Source organism: Platalea leucorodia, assembly GCF_965183815.1.
Source record: "Platalea leucorodia genome assembly, chromosome: 13".
NCBI lineage: Eukaryota > Metazoa > Chordata > Aves > Pelecaniformes > Threskiornithidae > Platalea > Platalea leucorodia.
This window is the reverse complement of record NC_138835.1, coordinates 8,828,437-8,849,367: the sequence shown is the minus strand read 5'-3', so window position 1 is coordinate 8,849,367 and position 20,931 is coordinate 8,828,437. Positions and strand designations below refer to the sequence as shown.

General features: G+C 48.5%; 1 protein-coding gene across 1 annotated transcript; it reads right to left on the bottom strand.

Annotated features, from left to right (window-relative positions):
- Positions 1–5,293: 5,293 nt before the first annotated feature.
- SALL4 (spalt like transcription factor 4) lies at positions 5,294–18,741 on the bottom strand (the record flags this gene model as incomplete). Its single annotated transcript, XM_082326157.1, has 4 exons — positions 5,294–5,716; positions 6,821–7,128; positions 7,787–10,321; positions 18,672–18,741. 4 exons carry the CDS (start codon positions 18,739–18,741, stop codon positions 5,294–5,296), a joined length of 3,336 nt encoding a protein of 1,111 aa, XP_082182283.1.
- Between the last annotated feature and the right edge of the window lie 2,190 nt (positions 18,742–20,931).

Here is a 20,931-nt window from a genome sequence, read left to right as displayed (position 1 = left end):
CCAGTAAATCAGACAGCTTCAAGTATCAGTGGTATTAACAGCAATCAAAAGGTTGCAAAACCCACTGCCCTTTATAAGCAATTAACTCGAAGTGCAGAAAATAGAAGATATGATAATGAAACAGATAATACGATAATAGGCGGGAGTGTGTAATTGCCGGTTCTTTTCTCTGCTTCTGAGTTACGTTTCCTGTCCTGCTGTGGCTGTGCAACGACAGATGCTTTTCTAGGTCAGTGATGAACACGAGCTGAAGTCAAACACACACGAGTCCAGTGCTCACCCACACCACGCTAACGTAGAGCACTCGCCGGTGAGCGTGAGCGGGGAGGCGATGGAAAGTGTACGCAAAGAGCCGCCTTGTCTGACCACACAACACAAAAAGAGACCGAGAAAGCCTCAGGACCGTAGCAGTAACCTCATGGGATCACACAGACACCAAGAAGGCTTTCTGCCTAAGCTGTTATTTTGCAGACAAGAGCCATCATCTTTCCTGATACCAAATGTACTGCAAACTCCGCAGTGAGCACAATGGCTTTCAACAGGAAAAATAAAAAAATAATGCAATACTCATCCCTTTTCCTTTGTTCCAGCCTCTCTCTGCCATCCCATCAGCTCAAGCACCTCAGCCGGGTCCTTTCCCCTCTGCAGATGCAAGCTCAATGGTCATTTACACTTTGCTCCACATTGTATTTATCAGCAGCCCCGGGAAGGGTCCCACCTCCTTGCTGCCAGCTGCTGGAAAGGCGATCAGCCTCGCTGAGCTCAGCCCAGAGAGCTGATTATCTGCATGATTTTCAGACACACTCACTCCTCAAAGTTCCCATTGACTTTTTGGAAAGTTTTGAACAGAAAGGGTAGGTCAAGAGAAATGCTTCTTTAGAGGAATAGAGCTAATACATTAAAGTAAACCCAATGCACTTTTTTTTTTTTAAAGCAATGCAACTTTTAAGTTCAAATTTAACATTTTAAGTAAGCCAGCCTTTAACTTAGCTCATGCAAGTAAATATGCTACTTCTTACACAAAAGCAACAGCCTGGGTAAATCCTCTACGCGATGAGCAAAGTAAGAAATAAGAACAGGAGAGTCCTTTAGGCAAGAAGAGAGGCTAATGAGCAGAGACAGCGCACATACCGTGCTCACTTCTGCTCTCACACCGACGTAGCTGTATTAGCTTCAGTAAACTTGTTCCTAATTTACATCAGCATAGGGAGGAAGAGAATCAGACGTCTTTTTTAATTGTTAAGATGCAACATTACTGTAAACTGTACACACTTGCCAGAGCAGTGAGTTCCACCATGCTGAGTTTCAGAAGGTGTTGGTTCAGCTCTTGCGCACAGGAGAGCAGCTAATTCCCAGTCCTGCTTGCTTCGGAAACAGTCTCCCCCAGCAGCTGCCTCCAGCAGAAATACCCCTATGGCACAGCCCGCTTTCTGCTGTGGGGACAGTGGTCAGATAGGTCCTACCCGTTCTTCAAGCTTTGTGATAAGATCCTTGACTTGCCCACAGTGGCTTAGCTGGGGCTCCTGCTGCGCTCCAGCCTGGAGCTGCTTTGTCACTGAGCTGCGAGGTGCAGCTTTGGGCACAGCGAGAGCCCACTTCACCATGGCTGGAGAGTAAAGCCTTGCAGTCACTCTGTGCCACGTCACGTCGTTTCATTTTCACCGCTGTCCGCCCGGCCACGGCAGGCCCTAGCTGCATCTCCCCGATTCCCCTGAGCAACCCTGTGCTGCAGGGTATCGTACAACTATTGGCCAAAACCTCTTCTTGTCCTGGTTTCCCAGCAGTTTCCTGACATTTTATTTCTAGACCAGAGCTCATGCTTTAATAAACTCCTCCTCCCTCCTCACCTCTCCTAGATTTCCAACCTGTTGACCAATACAGTTAAAGGTGGCAGAGGTCTAAATACATAATTACATTCTTACAGATGGTCATGAAAAGGCAGTCAGAGCCCCACAGCTTGGCACCTTTTGAGGTGAAGCTGTAACGTGAGCTCGGCCCTCATGGGACAGGCTCAGAATCTACATTTAAGAAAGAGACCCCAATCCTCAGGAGCTGTTTGGATGAGGAGACATCAACAGCTACTGCCAAGGTACAAAGCCCCAGGACAGCAGGTTTTGTTGGCTTCCTGCTGGCAAAACTGCTCGTTTCCTCCTGCTGCTGACATATTTTCATGGCATCGTGATACCACTTGGTATCAGGCTATCAGTGGAGAGTAGGCTTGTTATCGCAGGTTCATTTGAAGACAGGCCAATTTTTCACAATATCCACAGTTGGCCCATGCTGGAGAGCAGATTTCCCAGTTAGGGCATGTCTTCAGATGTGATCCACCTCTCCTGTAAACCCAACACCTCCTCTTTCACACCACATTGTTCCTAGTGCTGCTGCAGTCGGTCCTGCACCGGCAGCACATTCTGCATGGGGTGCCCAGCACCACCAGTGTAAGGAACCAGCCAGAAATCCAGCCCCAAGTTTGAAGGGACACAGCAGCAGCTCTGGCAGCAAGCCCACCCAGGCACCCAGAGCAACTCTCTCAGCAGGTTATAAGCTCTCAAACTCTCAAAGCAGGTTATAAGCTCAGCGGTCAAGAACAGTATCCATGCTAGCATGAGCGTAGTTTATTTTTACTTACCACCACTTCGAGGCCTCTTGCTATACTCCTCATCCATTGTGCTTCCCATTATAATCCCTTGGGTTTCCTGAGCAGAGAAGGGTCACGTCTTCTCTCGCACCAAATACTTTGCCTCCTGGAACTATAGCTCCGCTTTTGAAGAACTGCACGGTCCACATAGACTAGTTAGGTGTTGTATGCTTTCTACCTTCCCTGCACATCCACCATGTGTTGTTACCTTTCCTTCTGCTCCTATGTTTATTTTTCCCACCTTCCTGGACCACCTCACGCCTGGTCCTGTCCTCCCCACTCCTTTTTTTCATTCCTCCAGAGCTTGTGGTAGAGCCAAAAGAGCAAGTGTTTCCTTTCTGCCTTTTTTCCCCACTCCCAAGTATGAGCCTTGTGCAGGGGGCACCATGATCAGGCAGCACCAATGTTGGAAGGGTGCACCTTAAGGGTACACTGGTTCTGCACCATTTTTCCCCACTGTTACCTCCCAAGTGCAAAATACATTTGCTAGTTTAGGTTGCGAGTATCGGAATCTCAACACTTTTCCATTATATCAGGGCTGTTTTCAAAACTCTGTTTTCCTTTGCTCTTTAGGGGAAGTTATTTATCATTTTTCTACGCAGCCAGCATCTTCAGGCACTGGCAATTTGATAACTTAGTATTCCGTTCCCTTTCTAGGGTGATCACAGTACAGGAATTACTGCCATTCTATTTTAGTGTGGGAATCAACATCCCTGGCAAGTACCAATTCCTGTATCAAACCCCAACCCAAGAAACCGATCTAGAGACTCCTCCGCTGCTACCTAGTTTCTGTTGTTTTAGGTAACAAACTCATGGATTTAAAAAGTCACTGGAGTGAGACAGCGTGCTGCCTATTGAACTTGCTCTTCAGGAGACAAATGCTTTGCCAGAAAAATTTAAGCACTAGGTGTGAAAAAGCCATCCCAAAATTTATTCTCAAAATGTCAACAGAAACGCATCAGTAGATACTCAAAACTACAGAGTTCTTAAAAGTCATACATTCACAACGCAGAAACTTGACAATTGGGATGCCTTTTGCATGGTCTATGTAACAATATCCATTTTACAGTGTAAACAGGTACTGGTATGTTCTTACTTACAAGTCCAGCAGGAAAGGCACAACTCGGCATACAGAGATCATAAGCAAGAATCAGGTGCAACAACATTACACAAACTTTTGGTAATCTGCATTTTTGGAGCCTTCCACAACGGAGACTGGACTTGAAGATTTCCTGCAGTCCACGGCTAGACTTCTTTCCATCGTTTAGTCCTTCCATACCAAATGCTCACTTTCCAGTCTGGTTTAGATCCCATTACACATACAGTTCCAGCAGACGTTGGAGGAATAGTGAAAGGTCAGTCCAGTAAGTCTTCAGGTGCTTCCACTAATACATCAGGTTTTGGTTTCAGATAGTGCATGGAAGCATCTGCTTGAATCTCAGTTCATTACAGTGGTCATTAATAGAAAAATAGACACTACAACTACAAAAGGAAAAAATGAGGTAGATAACTTAGAATCCAGATGACTATCCCAGCAACCTTCATACAATACACATGGATCATTAATTACCATTTTGGTAGAATGCAAATTCACAGACCACCAAGAAACTTAATGACCAGAGTAGGAATGCCATCCAAAAACCCACAAAACATTTAACCTAAGCATGAATACTTCATATTTAAATACAGGTTTACACAGACTGATCTTCTAAATTACCCAAATGAAAAAAAATAAAAATAAAAAAGTCTCTTGCTAAGGAAACCAGTTCCCATGCCTAATTGCAACAGTCACCTGAGATTCCTTGCAGAGCTTTTAGACCTGACTTCCCAAGGCAAGTCTTCCCTTTCAAGAGAGGAAAAAAAAAAAAAAAAAAAAAAAAGTATATACATACCCACCCATGCTTGTTTGGGGCTCTCGGTATTGAAACAAAACATCTAGGAAAAACTGCACATCTTTGGAAGTAGGAGTTTTGGCACTATACTTGAAGGACTGTCCTAGTAGTAGTATTAAATAAGCAGCAGTCAACAATACAGAGAATTAATTCCTTAGGAGCAGTGATTAAAGAAAAACAGCAACTTTCTTTTCATAGAACTTCTGAGGCAAAAAAGGAATTTAAAAAACAAAATCTGTAGTTTTTATAGCCATTATAGTAAAAAGTACATTCAGAAACCACACAGAGCCAAAAATCCAAACAGAAAAACTATTTCTAAGAGGGTGGCAGACATTCTAGGCTATTTACCCGCATTAATAGTTTTCATTTCTCATCAGTAAATAGAAGCTTTTCCATCAACAGTAGGTTGTTTCCACTCTATTCAAAACCCCCAAGTATTTCACTCTAAACAAAGAGGTAAATATTCTAACCTTTGGAATTTCAAGTTGTAGAAACTTCTGTAAGGCTGTACACATTAAAGTCACACGTAAGAACTACTTTGCAAGACCCGCATCTTTCCAAATAGAAGGAAATCCTATTCTTTATTATTTACTATTTGCAAAGCAATATCATGATTGTACTCTGGGCAACTCTTACAAAGACAACCATAAAATCATTTGCACGTCAATAGGAAAATAGGAGGCTGAAGTGGAATCTCTTAAAAATATATGTTTGTGTATATATATATATTTGTTCTTTCTGTACGTCAACTTCACTAGAAATTTTAACTAACAGCAATTTTGTTCTCCTCCATGAAGTGAGGGAACTGGTGTTTTGGCACATTGTCTGCAGCAGCACCACTGGCCTTCTCCGTATCAGAACCAGTCCCAGACTGGGTCCCATCTATTTTGGAGACCGTAGCAGTATTTATTGCCGAACCACCCCCGATGGTGACTGGAAGGGTAGGTAAGCCACCGCTCTGGATCACCGAGATCTCGTTAGTCTTCATTGCTATGCCATTGCTGAGTACCGCTGCATACTGATTCCATACTGTGGGGTCAATGCTCACTGAAGGAGGCATTATATCCTTTGGAAACATTTCAGATACCTTCTTGGGATCGTTCCCCAGCAGAGCCATGGGGTTATCAATCGAAAGCCTTCTTCCCCGCCTGGCAGAGTTATTCCACATGTGAGTTCCTACATGGACCTTCCAGAGGGGAAAAAAGTAAAGAGAATCGTTAAAAAGAACTGCAGTTCTTTTGTGGTATACCCGAGTTCTACTTTGCTTACAGCCAAGTTGCTCAAAAGATGTCACGTATGTTGCATTTGCACTCAGGTAAGTATTTAAGCTGGCTAGTTCTTGTCTTTGCTCTCTTCCTGGCATGTCTAAGATACAGTCATTCTACTGCCTGATATCACCATGGCTCTCTGGAGTTTACTGCTGAAGTGCTTGTAGGACTGTGTTTTTACACTTATTCTAAGTGGTGTTGGCAAGGATGCCCCTCTCCCGCCAAAAAAATAAAAGTCACATTATTTGCTGTGAACAGACTACATTGAAAAAATACTAGTTAACACCAAAAAAAACCAACTCACCAAGGCGTTTGGAAGCGAGGTTACACCTAAGCTAAAATCTTCCACACCACAAACATACTGCTAGTGCTTCCAGCAAGTGACTGCTCACAAACGGCAGAGTATTTTCCCTCCCCATCAGCATTTATGCAAGAGGACTGAAGAGCCTGAAGAGGTTCTCGTGGGAAGCGAGAAGCCCCTGTGCGAGTGAGGGAGCTGCGAGTCCCTTACAGGGCAAATGGCTTAATCTGACAATAAGGACAGACTTGCAGCGCTTCTTCAGCAAGTGCTTAGACACAGTCCCCAAGTACTTTGTGCTGAGAGGATTACCCTCTCAGTTTTATCCCTCCTCATCCTGCATGGTGTTTCGAGCAGCGCAGTGTAATGCATGTGTTCTGTAGGCATCATTTTGTGGCATTCAGTCTATGAAATGTTTATGTCTTGACACATCCAAATCCAAATGAAGATAAAGCAATCTGCTTAGTAAGGGCTAAGCCGTCCCTACCATTCAAAAAGGAAAGTCAAGGACAGCAACGAAGACTTCTGCGGCTGATCTCAGTACACTGTTTAGCAAGTTGTGTGAAGAAACTCAGGAAGGAGACAAAAGCCAAAGAGAACCATTTGAGGAACTAACAGAAAATCAAAGTTGTCCCCAAAGGCAGGACAAATATTAGCAACGGTCTTTCTGTCTCTGGTATGACTTTGCCCGACAAAGGAGACCACAACATAAGAGACAACTTACCTTCAGGTTTCCTTTCGTTGTAAAGGCTCTCCCACAGATGGTGCAGGCAAATGGCTTTTCACCAGTATGGGTCCGTTCATGAATCTGAAGGGCGCTGGCAGAGGAGAAGTTCTTCCCACACGTAGTGCAGATGTGCTGTTTGGCGGGACGGCAGAATTTCGGTCGTGGCACGAGGAGAGGGGCAACACCAGGGGAGAGAGCTGGTGGGCCAATGAAATGGCTAGTGCTAATGGGACGCTCGCTGGGCATCTCCATTTTTATGAGGGCTGGTGGGGCTCTAACAAAAGCAGCTGGAATACTACTTCGACCTGGAAAGAAAGCAAAGATAACATTTATCCCACCCTTCTGCTTCCAAGCTTAAATCTGGCTAAGATACCAGAGGCCCTGCCTTTGGAGCTGCACGTGCCTGAAGAGCATGCCTGCAAAGCCCTCCAAAGACACACGGTAGGGCTGCTATAACACTTGCTAGGATGCTCTGAAAGAAATCAGTTCATGCCTATTTTTGTTGGTGAGCTTAGGACTTAGAAAGCCTCACTTTCAGGTCAAATTTAGATCAACATTAGCCTCAATGCTAAAGAGCTCAAAAACCCCACAAAAGATTCCAGAGTTTTCATGTCACATTCTTGGGTTAAGCAGTTTTCCATGAAACACAAACATGTATCTTTAGAGAGCTATAGGGAGGTATCAGGTGAGCCCATGATAGTAAGTGCATAACCTCTATTTATTTTAAGAACCTTTACGCTACCCCTTGCAGGAGATGACAGCACTTAAGTCTTTGAATTTTGCTGAATTTTGAGCCTGACTGAGTCAGGAAAACTTTACAGGACATATGCTCCTATCCTAATAAAGGAGAAGGAAGAGGGGAAGGCTGAGGAGGTTTTGACTCCTGTTGGTCCTTTTAGAGACAGATTTCCTCCAGTCCTACTACCCCACCCCAGGTTATTGTCAGCATTTCATATTACTTACCATATTCTCCATTTGCAAAGTGTAACCCAGGTTCTTCTTTAATGACCTTTCGACCAATATTGCCATAAGTTAAATCCAAAGCACCGACAACCCCTTCCATTTCTGCAGAAGCGTTCTCGGGACCCTCCGATTTATTTCCCGTGCCTGTATCTTCTTGATTGTTGAAGTTAGGGGACTTTGACCTTACGCTCTCAGCTTGACTGTTGGCTGGGGACAGAGCCTGGAGCGACGCAGACTCGGAGGCAGCAGGACTCCTGCCGTTCTGATAATCTGGATCTCCTGCCACAGAGGACGAATCATTTGTCATGCCATCACTTTCTGCAGAGCCATTGTCGCTGGACTTCAAGCTGCTTTGCCGCTGCAAGTTCAAAGCAGAGTTGACGATCTTCATTTGATTCTCCAGTGCTGCAATACCAGAGAAGGTAGCTGCCGTGGCTGGCGATTCTGATTGTGCATCGTACGGAGTAGGAGGTTTTGAAGAACTCCTAGGGCCATCCTGAGAGTCCAGGTCCTCTTCCATCTCTATGCTTTCCACAGTCTCATCTGGGCGACTGACGTCTCCATTCTTCTCAGCTACAGTAGGATCCACATCAGTATTGTCGCAGGTGTTTTCCGGCATTGGTGTATTGGGTATTTGTCCCCCCATATGCATGCGGATGTGCTGCTGCAACACAACTGCATTTGTAAACTTCTTCTGGCAAATAGGACACGAATGCTGCATCTTCAAAGGAGTATTGGCCCGGTGGACACCATAATGAGTTTTAAGGTTCCCTTTAGTGGAGAAGGCACGGCCACAGATTTTACACTTGAATGGCCTCTCTCCAGTGTGAGTACGGTAATGCATTTTGAGTGAACTCTGGCAGCTCAGCACTCTGTGACAGATGAGGCACTCGTTGGGGTCAGCAGTGGATTTGTCGATATTTTCAACCAGTTGCTGAAGCTTCGATGTTTCTGAGCCTTGCTCATTTGACCCACTCACATGGAAGATGCTCACGCTGCAGGCAGCTTGTGGTGAACTCAAGCTCTGCTCTGTTCCCGATTCATGACCGACCGCCCCTGATGAGGAAGAGCCACCCTCACTTTCTGGAGAAGGCCTTGACTGCAGGTCGCTTGAGAACGTACCAGGCAGAGACTCCTTAATGCCTGCTAGGTTGGAGACGGTCTGAGGTGCACTGGTGGCTGCAGAGGTAGGCAGAGTTGTTAGGACAGGTTTGCTATCCACAATTAGGTTAGACTCATCCAGTGGCACAGACATCCCATACGGGATTCCAGTGCTAGTGGGTACATTGTCCAGGTGCTCAGGAACCGGGTAAGGATTCATCTTTATGTGGGGGTATTTGTCTTTGTGACGCTGAAAATGCACTTTAAGGTTTCCTTTGGTTGTAAAGCGGTTACCACAAATGTTACACTTGTAGGGTCTTTCACCAGTGTGGGAACGGAGGTGAATCTGCAGAGCACTGTCATTGCCAAAGACCTTGCCGCAGAATTTACACTTGTGTTTGAAGAACGGCTCTTCTGCATTCGGTTTGCTTTCAGACACGCTGATGTTGGGAGGTTTTCCCTTCCCCTTCTTTGAGGAATCTATTACAGAAGAAACGGCCGAAAGCGGATTTTGGAAGATGACGGAGTTGGAGGACTGAGGTAGCAAAGGATTTGGGAACCGAGAAATGGAGCCGGGGAGGCTTCTGCTTGCCTCCGGCTTCAAGGGGAAGGAGGAGGAGAGCCCAGCAGCCAGCGAGCTGGCGGCCGCAACGCCAGTGTTAGAATGAGGTAGTTTTCCTTGCTTCAAGGATTCCAGTGATAGGCTCTGACTTCCAGCTTTTTGTCCGATTAAAGCAACAGCAGCCGACAGCTGCTGAGACATGTGAGCGCCCAGAGCTTTTAGTGGATCAGTAGCAGCTGCTATAGAGGGATGCAGGGCATGGGGAGCCATCATGGCAATCTGAATGCGAATTTGCTCCGTCAACTGAATTTGCTGAAGTTGCTGCTGCTGCAAACACACGAGCTGCTCCAGGATCATGGGGATAGCATTAAAACTGGCTGCTGAAGAAGAGATGGCATCAGAGGTCCGCTGGTTCACAGCCACTTTAGTGCCACGTATCGTTTGCAAAGTCACGTTAGTGTTTGGTACTTTGGATTTTGGTAGATAGCTTAGCCCAGGAGCTGCCGGCGTGACGGGGGGTTCTATTTTAAGGTACATTCCTCCTACTGACTCAGCATCCATTTTTCCTTCTCTCTTTTCCATAGAACCAGTGCAGCCCTTTGCCTGAATGTCCTTGCGTGTCCTGCTATCCATTCGATCGCTGGGAAAGCTCCCTAGAGAAGCTTCAGAGAAGCTTTCAGGGGGTACTGTTCCCTCACTGTCATTCATGATTAGAACAGGTGGATTTTTAGTGCAATTTTTCTTATGCTCAAGGAATTCAGAGAGATCAAAGAATTCTGCACAGCATTTCTCACAGATTTTAGTTTCCTCCGTGCGGCACCTTTTGGAACTCATTTCACCATCTCCGTCACCTGGGACGTCTCGTGGACTCCCTTAAAATAAAAGAAAGTCACATTAGTAATAGCTAGATTTAGACTATTTCCTATTCTTAAGATCACTGACTTCACCCGAATTTCAAGTTAAAGATACAAGACACTGGAATCAAGTTTGCACATCGATTTTAAGTCCTCTTTCTTTTCCTACTAATTCATTTGCAGCCCCAAAGAAATGTGTGTCTCAGTTCTGTTCTCAATAAAACCAATAATAGAAAAGGAATCTCACAAGGCGTGATGGAAAGACATTTATCGCAAATCCCTTTTACAGGTAAAAAGGGAACAGTGCAGCAAGTCAACTAGCACCTGCAAAACAGCTTAAAAGGAACACGACCCAAGGCAGACAGAGAAGGCATCGTAACACTGAGCGTAGCATCACATAAGCTTATTTTGTGTTTGTACTTCAGTTTGTAATCCTTAGTTACCCATCTCGCAGAAATTCATGTAAGATTGTTAAAACAAGAACTTTGCAGCAGTTCTTAATTGTACACTGATCTATTAAAGGACATTCACTCCACCATTATGGAAGTAATTACTACCAAAGAGGGCTGACAAGAGCAAAAGTAAGTCCAATATTAGCTTTTAAATACTTCAAAAGCACACTCACATAAAAAAACAACCTCTAAAAAGCCACAGTAGTAAAGAAGAAATGATGAACTTACAGAACCCCACACGGAGGTATGAGCCTACATTGATACTGATGATTACTAGAGAGCGATGCAACAAGGCCTGCCTGCAAAACAGGCGAAGTCGTTTCAGACCCGCTCAGGACAGGGTGTTCAGCTGCATCCGCACATCACCCGCTTTTAGGAAGGGGGAGGGAAAGCGAAGCTGGCCTGCAAGTCCACTCCTGCCCTTCCTCCACCACTGCCCCACAGATTAGACAGGGCATAATTTGCACACAGACAAAAAAAAAAAAATAATTCAGGGAAATTATCAGAATGGGAAGAGAGGTTAAGAGAAATTCTAAAGCAAAACAGGATGTTTTTGCTCAGTCTAGCCATCCTTCAAACAACAAACCAGCTTGAGGCGGGCGAGCACACGGGGCACGGGAGGCAGGAGTATTCAGGAGGCAGAACTTGAGGCTCGTACAGCTGAGGGGGAAGCGGGACGGACTGCAGATGTATTACAGCCCCCATCAGGTGAAATGTCCTCTAACTCACATCAACTGGTCCAATTCTGATGGGTGCCAAGGGCACAATAACCAAGTACTTCACCTCCCACGCGCCCAGCGGGGCACGCTGCAGACCTCAGCCACAACTGAGAATTTGTATTACAAGATCTCTTCTATTCAGGTCTTGCATCTTCAGTAATTCATCTCGGGGCTCAGCTCCGGTTCCACGTTACTAGCCCACACCGTTTTACAAGTGGAAGCGAAGACTCTGCAAGCACAGGACCTATTTGCGGCTTTCATTTTAAAGGTGTAACTGAACCACACATCTGATACATGTGTATATCCTGTACATGGCAGGGTGGAGGGGAAGCATGTCCAAGCAACAACTCAAGCACGTTGGCTTACTGTTTCGGGGTAGTGTAAAAGCTCTGTAAGGGAGGATATTGCAAACTTTCACATTTGCTAGGTTAACAAGGGTGTTATACGCATATTCAACAAATCAAACTTCAACTGTTTAATGTTGAGTGATGGAAAGTGCACGTGAAAGTTTATTTTTAAAAAACAAACAACTTGATCAATTAAAAAATGCAAGTATCAGAGGCCTGTTACGCTATGGTCTGCACAGCAAGAAATGTAAACCTATATGTATGCAATTCTGTTTATCACGTACACTTCAGGGTTACAAGTCCCTGAACAAGGAGGAAAGGTGTTCTCAGCACAGCTATGATCAGAACTGTTTGGATCCCTCATATCTAAACAAGGAAAGTTAAATACTTCCCTCCCCGCCTTCCTCAGCCCAAGCAACTTCCACAAGTGAAGGAAACAAGAGTAGAAGCATAGTTTTAGCCACATTTCCCACCCCAAATATCATTAAATTGATGCCTCTCAAGTTGATTTAACTCTATGGAAAAATATACAGAGAAATCTAGTCTGCAGACAAGTACAAGTAGTACACAATTCAGAACTCGGTCAATAAATAGAGTCAACTGAGGTCAAGAATGGATGTTTTTAAACTCATCTTTGCAAGAGTCTGCGCAGATATAATGGGAAAGAAAGGACTCGTGTTGAAAAAAGACAAGAAGCTTCCATAACTACTCTGTACACTGACTCAGAGGTCTTTACTTGACTACTTTCTTCTTTCCATCCATCCAACAGGTATCTCACAGCATAGGCTAAAACATCCAAAACCTCTTTCCCAAATGCTTTAGTATTTAGGGCTTTAACAGTCCAGTTTCCCAGGCCCAACTATACAGTCTCCCCGTGTTGCAAAATAACCTTAGCTCTTGCTTTAGAAGGCACAAAGCTCTTCCTTCCAGACTCTCTCCTCCCTGAGCGCATGCATTTCACGCCGCAGTTTGCACCTCTGCAGTGGCCATGCAAAATGTTTCAAGTGGACTAGAAACGTCCACATGAAAGACTGTTGCTCACCCCCAAGGAGATATTCCAGGATAACTATGTCTAGACAAGCTCTCAAACTTTAACTGTTTCAAAGCGTTTGATCATCTCCCTTCCCTTGATAGTCCCTTCAGTTTTTTTCCATTGGTAAGACCACGCTAAACTCAAAGCCTCCTTTTCCAAACTCCAGCACAACCTATGCTCCTAATTTTCACAATTCTGAGGAGCTCCAGAGGTGACTTTTCTGGTCCTAAGCACCAGTTGCCACCTCAGAGAAAGAAACTCCAGTAAATGGAAGGCACCTGTGCTCGGCAGCAGCAGGCAGGCTGGCAGCCCTGCCCCTGCCCGCTGCCACGCTCACACAGTTTTAGTTTCCTGTTCCCATCTGACAGTAAGGCACTAGCTCAGGACAAGTAAATTGAATTCCCAGCTTGTACCGACTTGCCACATGCCAAGTAGGGAAGAGTTATGCCTTATTTTCCCTTATACCTTAGAAAAAGTGAGTATAATAGCTTCCCCTATCCCAAAAAGAGGGGGAGAGACTCTTTATAAGGGCAGATAGCGATAGGACAAGGGGAAACAGTTTCAAACTGAAAGAGGGGAAATTTAGATTAGATGTTAGGAAAAAATTCTTTACTCAGAGGATGGCGAGGCACTGCAACAGGCTGCCCAGAGGCTGTGGACGCCGCGTCCCTGGCAGTGTTCAAGGCCAGGTTGGACAGGGCCCTGAGCAACCTGGCCTGGTGGGTGGCATCCCTGCCCGTGGCAGGGGGGCTGGAGCTGGATGACCTTTAAGGTCCCTTCCAGCCCAAGCCATTCTATGATTCTATGAAAAAGGGTTTGAGGTACAGTCAGTAGAAGCAGGACGCTTGGTTATTGTGTAGTAGCTGGAATAACAAAAGAGCAATTTACTGTTTCTTTAAAAAAACCCAACAGCTTCTGTGAAACTCTTCATCTTGATTTCTAGCTACATCCTCTCCCCAGCCTCCAAGGAGCACCCAGCGCCTGCAATCAGAGCACCTCATTTACCCCGGCCCTCCCCCCGCAGGGGTTAGCACTGACACCAACTTAACGGTCTGAAAACGTGGGCTTTCTCCGCAGAGAAGCCTCCCCGCAGCCGGCCCTGTCCTCACGCTGTACCGGGGCTTGCCGAGGAGCAGGGAGCCCTGCCACAACAATTGCTTGTGCACTTCACTTAACCCTCTCCAAAGGCTTCCCAGGGATAGGACTTCTACTGGGTTTTTTTATCTCCCCACCCCCGAATTTCAGGAATGTTATCTCTCAGCATCTAGTTATCCAATAAGTTAGAAGAATGCAGTAAACCCAGCAGGGGGGCTAGATTGAATCACTGGCAAATGGATGGAAAAAATCCACTATTGTGTAGGACAAGGCGGTCATCGACAAGGAAGGCTGATAAAATCCACACAGCTCGAATTAATTTTTTTTTTTGAAGGAACCAGTGAAAGAGGAGTGAAATAAGTCTTGTCTGGTTTCATGTGATTTCAGAAAGGGTGCTGCTGATCTACCACTCATCTGAGCAATTAGTGACCTATTTTTTTTTTTTCTACTGTGATAAAATTATATCTCACTTGAATTGGGAGGAAATGGTCAGAGCTCAAGCTTTTCCCCCTTATGCTTTTCTTTTCCTCAAGAGTTTAATACCTTTGGTGAGCTTACTTTTTCACAGACTACATTTGATCAGCTACTTTTACTTTAACATTAACATAACCGTGCACTTCCACGGTTAAAATTAACTCATGCAGGATTAGCAAGTATCCACTCCACTCCTAGACGTGAAGCTCCCTGCGGCTCCCAGGCAGTGTGCTTCCCTGATTTTTTTTTTTTTTTTCCCGTTCCCAGCTGAAAAGCTAGGACTTCCAAGAACTTTAAACTGTCCAAAATATCCCTTCTTCCTCCACTATAAAACGCCATTTAAAACGTTAACGATGAAAAATCACTTCCTTGAGGTAAGCAAAATACACGACCGACTACAGAGAAATATTTAAGAGCCCTTGATGTTTTCTACACAAAATTTATCAGCAGCATTTTTCTACCCAAGGATGATCCAGAAACGTGTTGCACCTAACAATTAGGCTTTCACATGCTTTCAGGTTCTCTCAAGGCTTTTTTCTTTATTATGATTATTATCTACCTACTGATTCACCCTTTTGATTTCGATTATCCACCTACCAAAGAGAAGGGCCAGAATAGTGTGAGCAAACCCATCTGAAGAGCAAAAAGCGTTAAAACAGGCAGGAGAAGTTAAGATCAGAGGCCCTGGCTTCAGAGGGCGGGCAGGGCGCTGGCTGCAGCCCTCGGAGCAGGCCCCCGCAGCCCCGCTCCCCGCACCATCGCCCCCCCAGTCGTTTCAAAGGGCTTCAGAGAGCCCCGAGCGGGAGGACGCCCTGACAAAGCCCCTTATAAAATGTCTGCGCGTTACCTGCCGAGGCGCACCCCGAAGCCTTTGGCACCCAGGCACACGCACACCCGCGTCCCGGCGCCGGTCGGTGGAGGGCACTCACGCCCTGCGCTGCCCGCCCCGGCCCCGGGGCCCGGCCCGGCCCGGGAACCGGCCGCCCCCGGGCGGTGCTGCCAGGCGGGGCCGCCCCGGGGAGCGCGGCCGGGGCTGGGCCCGCTCGCCTCCCCCCCCAGCAGCCACCTGAGCCCAAACGGCAACCCAGACATCACCTAGAATGACTCCTTTTTTAAGCAAAGGGCGATTCCCGAACCTGGTTCGAGAAGAAATAACCCCAAAGCAGCGCTTTCCCCCCAGAAGCAGCAGCAGAGGCCACCCGCCCTCGGCCCTACCTGCTCGGCGGCGGTGCCTCCGCCGCGGCCGGTCCTCCCACCGGCGCGGCCCCGGACCACACTTAACACTAGTACAGTGTTTAAGACCGAGCTAAACGGCACAAACCCCGCTGCCAAGGTCAATTGCATGAGAGTCCTAATTGTAAGCCTGACATCAACTTACCACCCACAGCAAGCAGGAGGAGGCAAAGGTTAGAGCAGCAGCTCTGTCAAAACGTCACATGCCGCCGAGCCCAGCAAAAGGGCTTCATCACTACAACCAATATAATGTTTCACTTACGTAAAAGGAAAAACAAGCCGGGCATCGCCCCCCCCCGCCCCCGGCTCCCAGGCACCCTCTCACCCTTCGCAGCGCCGCAACAGCCCGGGGGCCGCTACCCACCCCGCCGGCCCGGCCAGCCTGCCCCGCCGGCCGCAGCGCCGGGAGACCTACAGTTACAAGTAAATACAAGAAAACCACCACAAAAGTTGGCTTTCCTCGTTAAACACCTCCGCCTTCTCCACTTCAGCAGAGCTCGAAGCACGAACCGGGGATTTAAAGAAAGGAAATCTCCAATTTTACCCTGAGAAAAAGTTGCAGTTTGATACTGTATTTTTAAGAATGAATCAGATTTTTAATGGCAGCAATCCAGCACAATGGGCATTTTCAACCCCTTTGTGAAAATGCTAATTTTCAGTATGTAGTATTATTCTCCAGTGACCACCTGCTGATTTTTTGACCTGTTAATTGATCACCAGGTTAGCAGAGCCGTTTCTTAACACGCTGCATTGTTCACAGAGGTGGGTCCCAAATCGCTTTGCAAAAAAAGGAACACTTGCAAAAGAGGAGATAAGGGCTTGATTTTATTATTACGATTATGTATACACTCGATAATGTCCCAGACAAATCCCTGCGGTATTTCGACTTTGTTATGCAGCTTCATCACTTGTTATTTACGGGCACACCTGGAGCGGGGAATAGCAGGACTGTTTTGGAGATTGCGGGCGATAAGAGGCATCGGAGCCGCGAGTTTTATTTCCGAAAGCAGAAACGGCGATCACGCAGGACGGGGTTTCAGCGGGGGGCCCGCCCCGGCCGCTGCCCCGGGCCGGAGCGGAGGGTCCCGGCGGAGCGCGGCCGCGGGGCGGCGCACGGCGGCCCCGACCCCGGACCCCGCAGCCCCCGGCCCCATCCGAGGCGGCAGGAGAAGCCCCCTCCGGCGGGGCGAGAGCTTCGCCAGGTCCCCCCCGGCCCCTGCAATCGCTGCCCCGGCTCCCGGAGGGATTTTCATCCAGGGTTTTGTTGTTAAAAAAAAAAAAAGGGGGGGGGGAAGCCCCAACAACAACAACAAAAAAGCAGCTGGCCATTGCCCCGGAGAGCACGGTGTGTAGCGATCCTCCCCTCCTGCACACCTCCCCCGCCCCAAGCAGGCCGCATCAGGAGTTATTAACCCTTTTGTTTCAGCGCAGCCCCGGAGGTGGCTTTCCAGCAGTGGGCAGAGATTTACATGTGGAAACATCACCTCCATCCCCCAACCTAACCATATGCACAAAGGAAAACAGTCATGCATTAAACATGGGATTTATTGCCTTCTGGCCAGCTTGCTGTTTCTTAAGTCACCATTAACCGGACCCAACAATTGCACATTTCGACTCAAAGAAGAGAGGGGGGGAGGAGGAAAAAATTAAGAGCCCGAACCTCCCGCGGGCTGGGAATAAGCAGCTTCTGTAACGTGCAGTGGTACTGATCAGTTCTAGGGATGGAACCCCCCCCCAAAACCCTTAGGAAGGCAGAGAACCCAAAGAAAGTTCTCGGGGTCATACAGAAGCGTTTGGGCACAACGGCCGCACCAACTCCTAACAAACGCAGCCCAGGTCAGCTCAGCGCCGGCCTCCGGGTCCCCGCCCGGGCCGTGCCCGCCCGGCCCCGCTCCCGCCCGCCGCGGGACGGCCACGGCGGAGCTCCCCCACCCCCGCGGCACCGCGGGGGCAGAGCCCGCGGGGAGCCCAGGGAGCCGCCGCCCCCCCCGCGGGAAGATGCTGCTCCGTCGCGGAAAGCCGGGCACCCTCCGGCAGCCCCGACCCTTCCCCGCTCCGGCGGGGGACAGCGGCAAGCGAGTGCCCCCTCCACCCCTTCCCCTGCACGCCCACCCCCACCGGGAGCTCGGGGCTAATTCGAGCGCAAATTTAGACTTTCCTCTTCCCTTAGCGAGGCAAAGGGCTGCGAGCTGCCCTAAAAGGAGGGACAGCGATTCGCGGCAGCCAAATCCCCCACACCGCCCGAATACAAAGCGCTCACGCACACCCCACATTAGCTCACCGGAGTTATTTTAGGAAGTCGGAAATCAAAGATGGCTGGAGGTCAAGCTACAAAAGGTCCAGGGCGATTGTGATCTCCAACAAAAATAGTCCGAGCGCCTTTTTTTTTTTTTTTTTTTTAAAGCCCCACAAAAATCCTCATATAACTGCCGAGAAAGTGTTAAATAGAGACCGGGGAAACCAAACTCGAGCCATTTCCCACCCCTGAGAAGACGGTTCGCAATTCCTTCCTCCCCCCCCGCCTCCGTTTGCCCCCCCCGTCCCCTCCGCCTTAGGGAGGCTTTGGGGTTCACCTCCCATGAGGCTGCACCCCGGGCGCGGCGGCAGCGGGGCCGGCGCAGCCCCGCTCCCCCCACGCTGGGGCCAGCGCAGGCTCCGCGGGACCGGGGGGGTGCGCGGGGCAATGGGGGGCCGCCGGCCGGGCAGGGCGAGGGACCCCTCGGGCAGCACCGCGCTCCGCTCCAAAGCCGAGCCCCCCCTCCGGGAAATACCGAGGGGCCGCTGCCCCGCTCAGCCCCGCGGAACAACACCGCGCTGGGGCTCCGCGGGGATTTAAATGCCCCCAAAAGCCTGCGGGGAGCTGGGGGCAGAGCCCGAGGGGGGAAAAGAGCGGGGGGTGAAACACGAGGGTGGAAAGAGCCCCCCGGCAAGCGCCCCTCGCCGCCCCGGCCGCCCCCTCCGCGCATCAGGAAAGTTGGGACGCGCGGCGGCTCCGCGCCCTCCCCTGCGCCTCACCACTTGCAGCATCTGGGGGCTGCTCCTCGGAGTTGATGTGCTGGGGCTTCGCCTGCTTCCGTCGCGACATGGTGCACCAGCATCGGGAGCAAAATAGTAGCAATTATTTTCCGCTTCACAACAAATTCCTAGAGTTGGGAAATTACCCCCATTGGGCGGAATGCGCATGTCAGAGTAATTATGATTATCAATAATGCATTGCGATTTATCATGGGTCCCTGACAGCTGATTGGCCTGAGTCCAAGGGCTCACAGATTATTCAAATAAGGGCCATTGATCCGGGCGCAGCGGGGCACGCTGGGCGATGTAGTCCCTGCCCTGCCCGGCCCGGCCCGGCCCGCCCGGGCGGGCGACAAAGGCGTGAGCCGGGCCGGGGGCCGGGGCCGCCCCGGGCAGCGCCCCCGGCAGCGGGGGGGCAGGGGCCCGCTTGGAGAGTAAACAAACAAGCCGGCAGCCCGGCTTTCCAGGCTGGCGAGGGACAATACCTTTGTTATCTCACCTGCGCTTTTTATATTGTGCTTTAAAGACTTTTTTTCGTTGTCGCCTTTTTTTTTTTTTTCCCCTCTCCCAAAGCAAGCAGAAGCCCGGGACAATGCTAATTCTTCCCTTTGTCGTTAGATAAGGTGGGAAAGGAAGGAGCACTGATTGCCCGAATGGACGAGCCCGGGGTCTCCTGGTGGTGTGGGCAAGTTAAGGGGCTTTAAAAGCGGATCCAGACGGCGCGTAATTACGCTTGGCGTTGGTGCGTTTGTTTAAAGACGTCTTTTAAGTCTCGCTTTCTGGGAAGCCGACAAAATTGAGCCACTGTATTTTTAGCAGCAAATGAAAACGTTAGACATGTGAAAGGTTCATGCGAAAAACTTGAAGCAAGTGAAAAAACAACACTTTGAAAGCGTTTGCCTGTACTAAGTTGACTGTGTGAGCACACAGCGGAATCATTTTCATTTTTACCCCCCTCTTCTGCCGTCGGGTTCCACCTGAAAACGCACCCCGTTTAACCCCCCGGCCCCGCTGGGTGGCCGCTGGCCTCGGTGGCAGCCGGGGGCAGAGCCCCGGCGGCTGGGTGCGCTTGCGGGCCCCGCTCAGCTCTGCTCTGCTGGGAAGCCCCCGGGGGTCCCAGGGCAGCCACCGCTCCCCCTCCGACCCCGCTGAAGCCAGCTGGACCCTGCGTCAGCACAACCGGGAGCATCCTCCAGTCTATGGAGCCGTGGGTTGCAAAATCTTTGTGGGAGACATGATTTCTTTTTGTTTTCATGTAGAACACCCCTGCCCTACCCCGCCCGGATCTATCTATGAAAAATGAAATGGATTGCTAAAAGACGTTGGAGAGAAGACTGATTTGGTGAAGAGATGATTTTGTTGGTTTGGAAGAGCAGGGCGCTGGGTAAGGGTTCAGAAGCTCTAGGTTCAGTCGAAGTCGGAATCAATAGGCACTTGCCATTGCATTCATGAGCAAACAATTTACCAGGGTCCGTGCCTCAGTTTCCCACTGGTGAACTGAGGAGGACATTTCCCCAGCTGCAAAGCTGCTGTGAGGATAAACACCCACCTGAGGTTACGTGGGATTCAGAAGGGTGATGTAGAGTGGAAAACCCAAATCTTGCCAGACAGCAGGAAGGCGGAGAGAGGAAGCAATGGTACCTAATGAGGCCACCCCACAGTTGCCACAGAACATTGCACAACACCACAGTCTCACTTTACCAGTTACTTTACCGGCATTTTTACCTTGCAAAACCCCTTGGGTTTGTACAACATTTATTATATTCTAAACTTTGTGCCTGTGCGTGCAGTCATGCCAAGTGTCCGTGGCACTGCTCAGGATTACGTCTTTTTTTTTTGTGATGCTTGAGAAGGGGGGAGCTGTAGTTTGCACGGGACAGCTGTGAAAAGATCTTAACATTGTAGACCAAGGTAAACAGCGCATCATGATCTAATTAGTTATATATCCTCTTGGGGTTTGGTTTTGTTTTTATAGTGCCTCTTAAGGGGTTTTATTTAGCTAAAGATAATACAAATCTTAGAAAAAAGTCTTGCAGAGCCAAAGGTATCACCCTCCTCCTTGGACAATTATTGAACATGGAGGTCAGGGGACAAATTTTGGTTTTCAGACCACTTTCCTTGCCCTTTCTTCTGCAAGCAAATAATGGTTTTATAAACCCCTACTTGTGATGCACTTTAATGGATGTGTTACATCAAGAGAAACTCTGTATTTACTAATATAAAATAGAAGAGATTAATGGGTACTTAAAATTGCTGACCA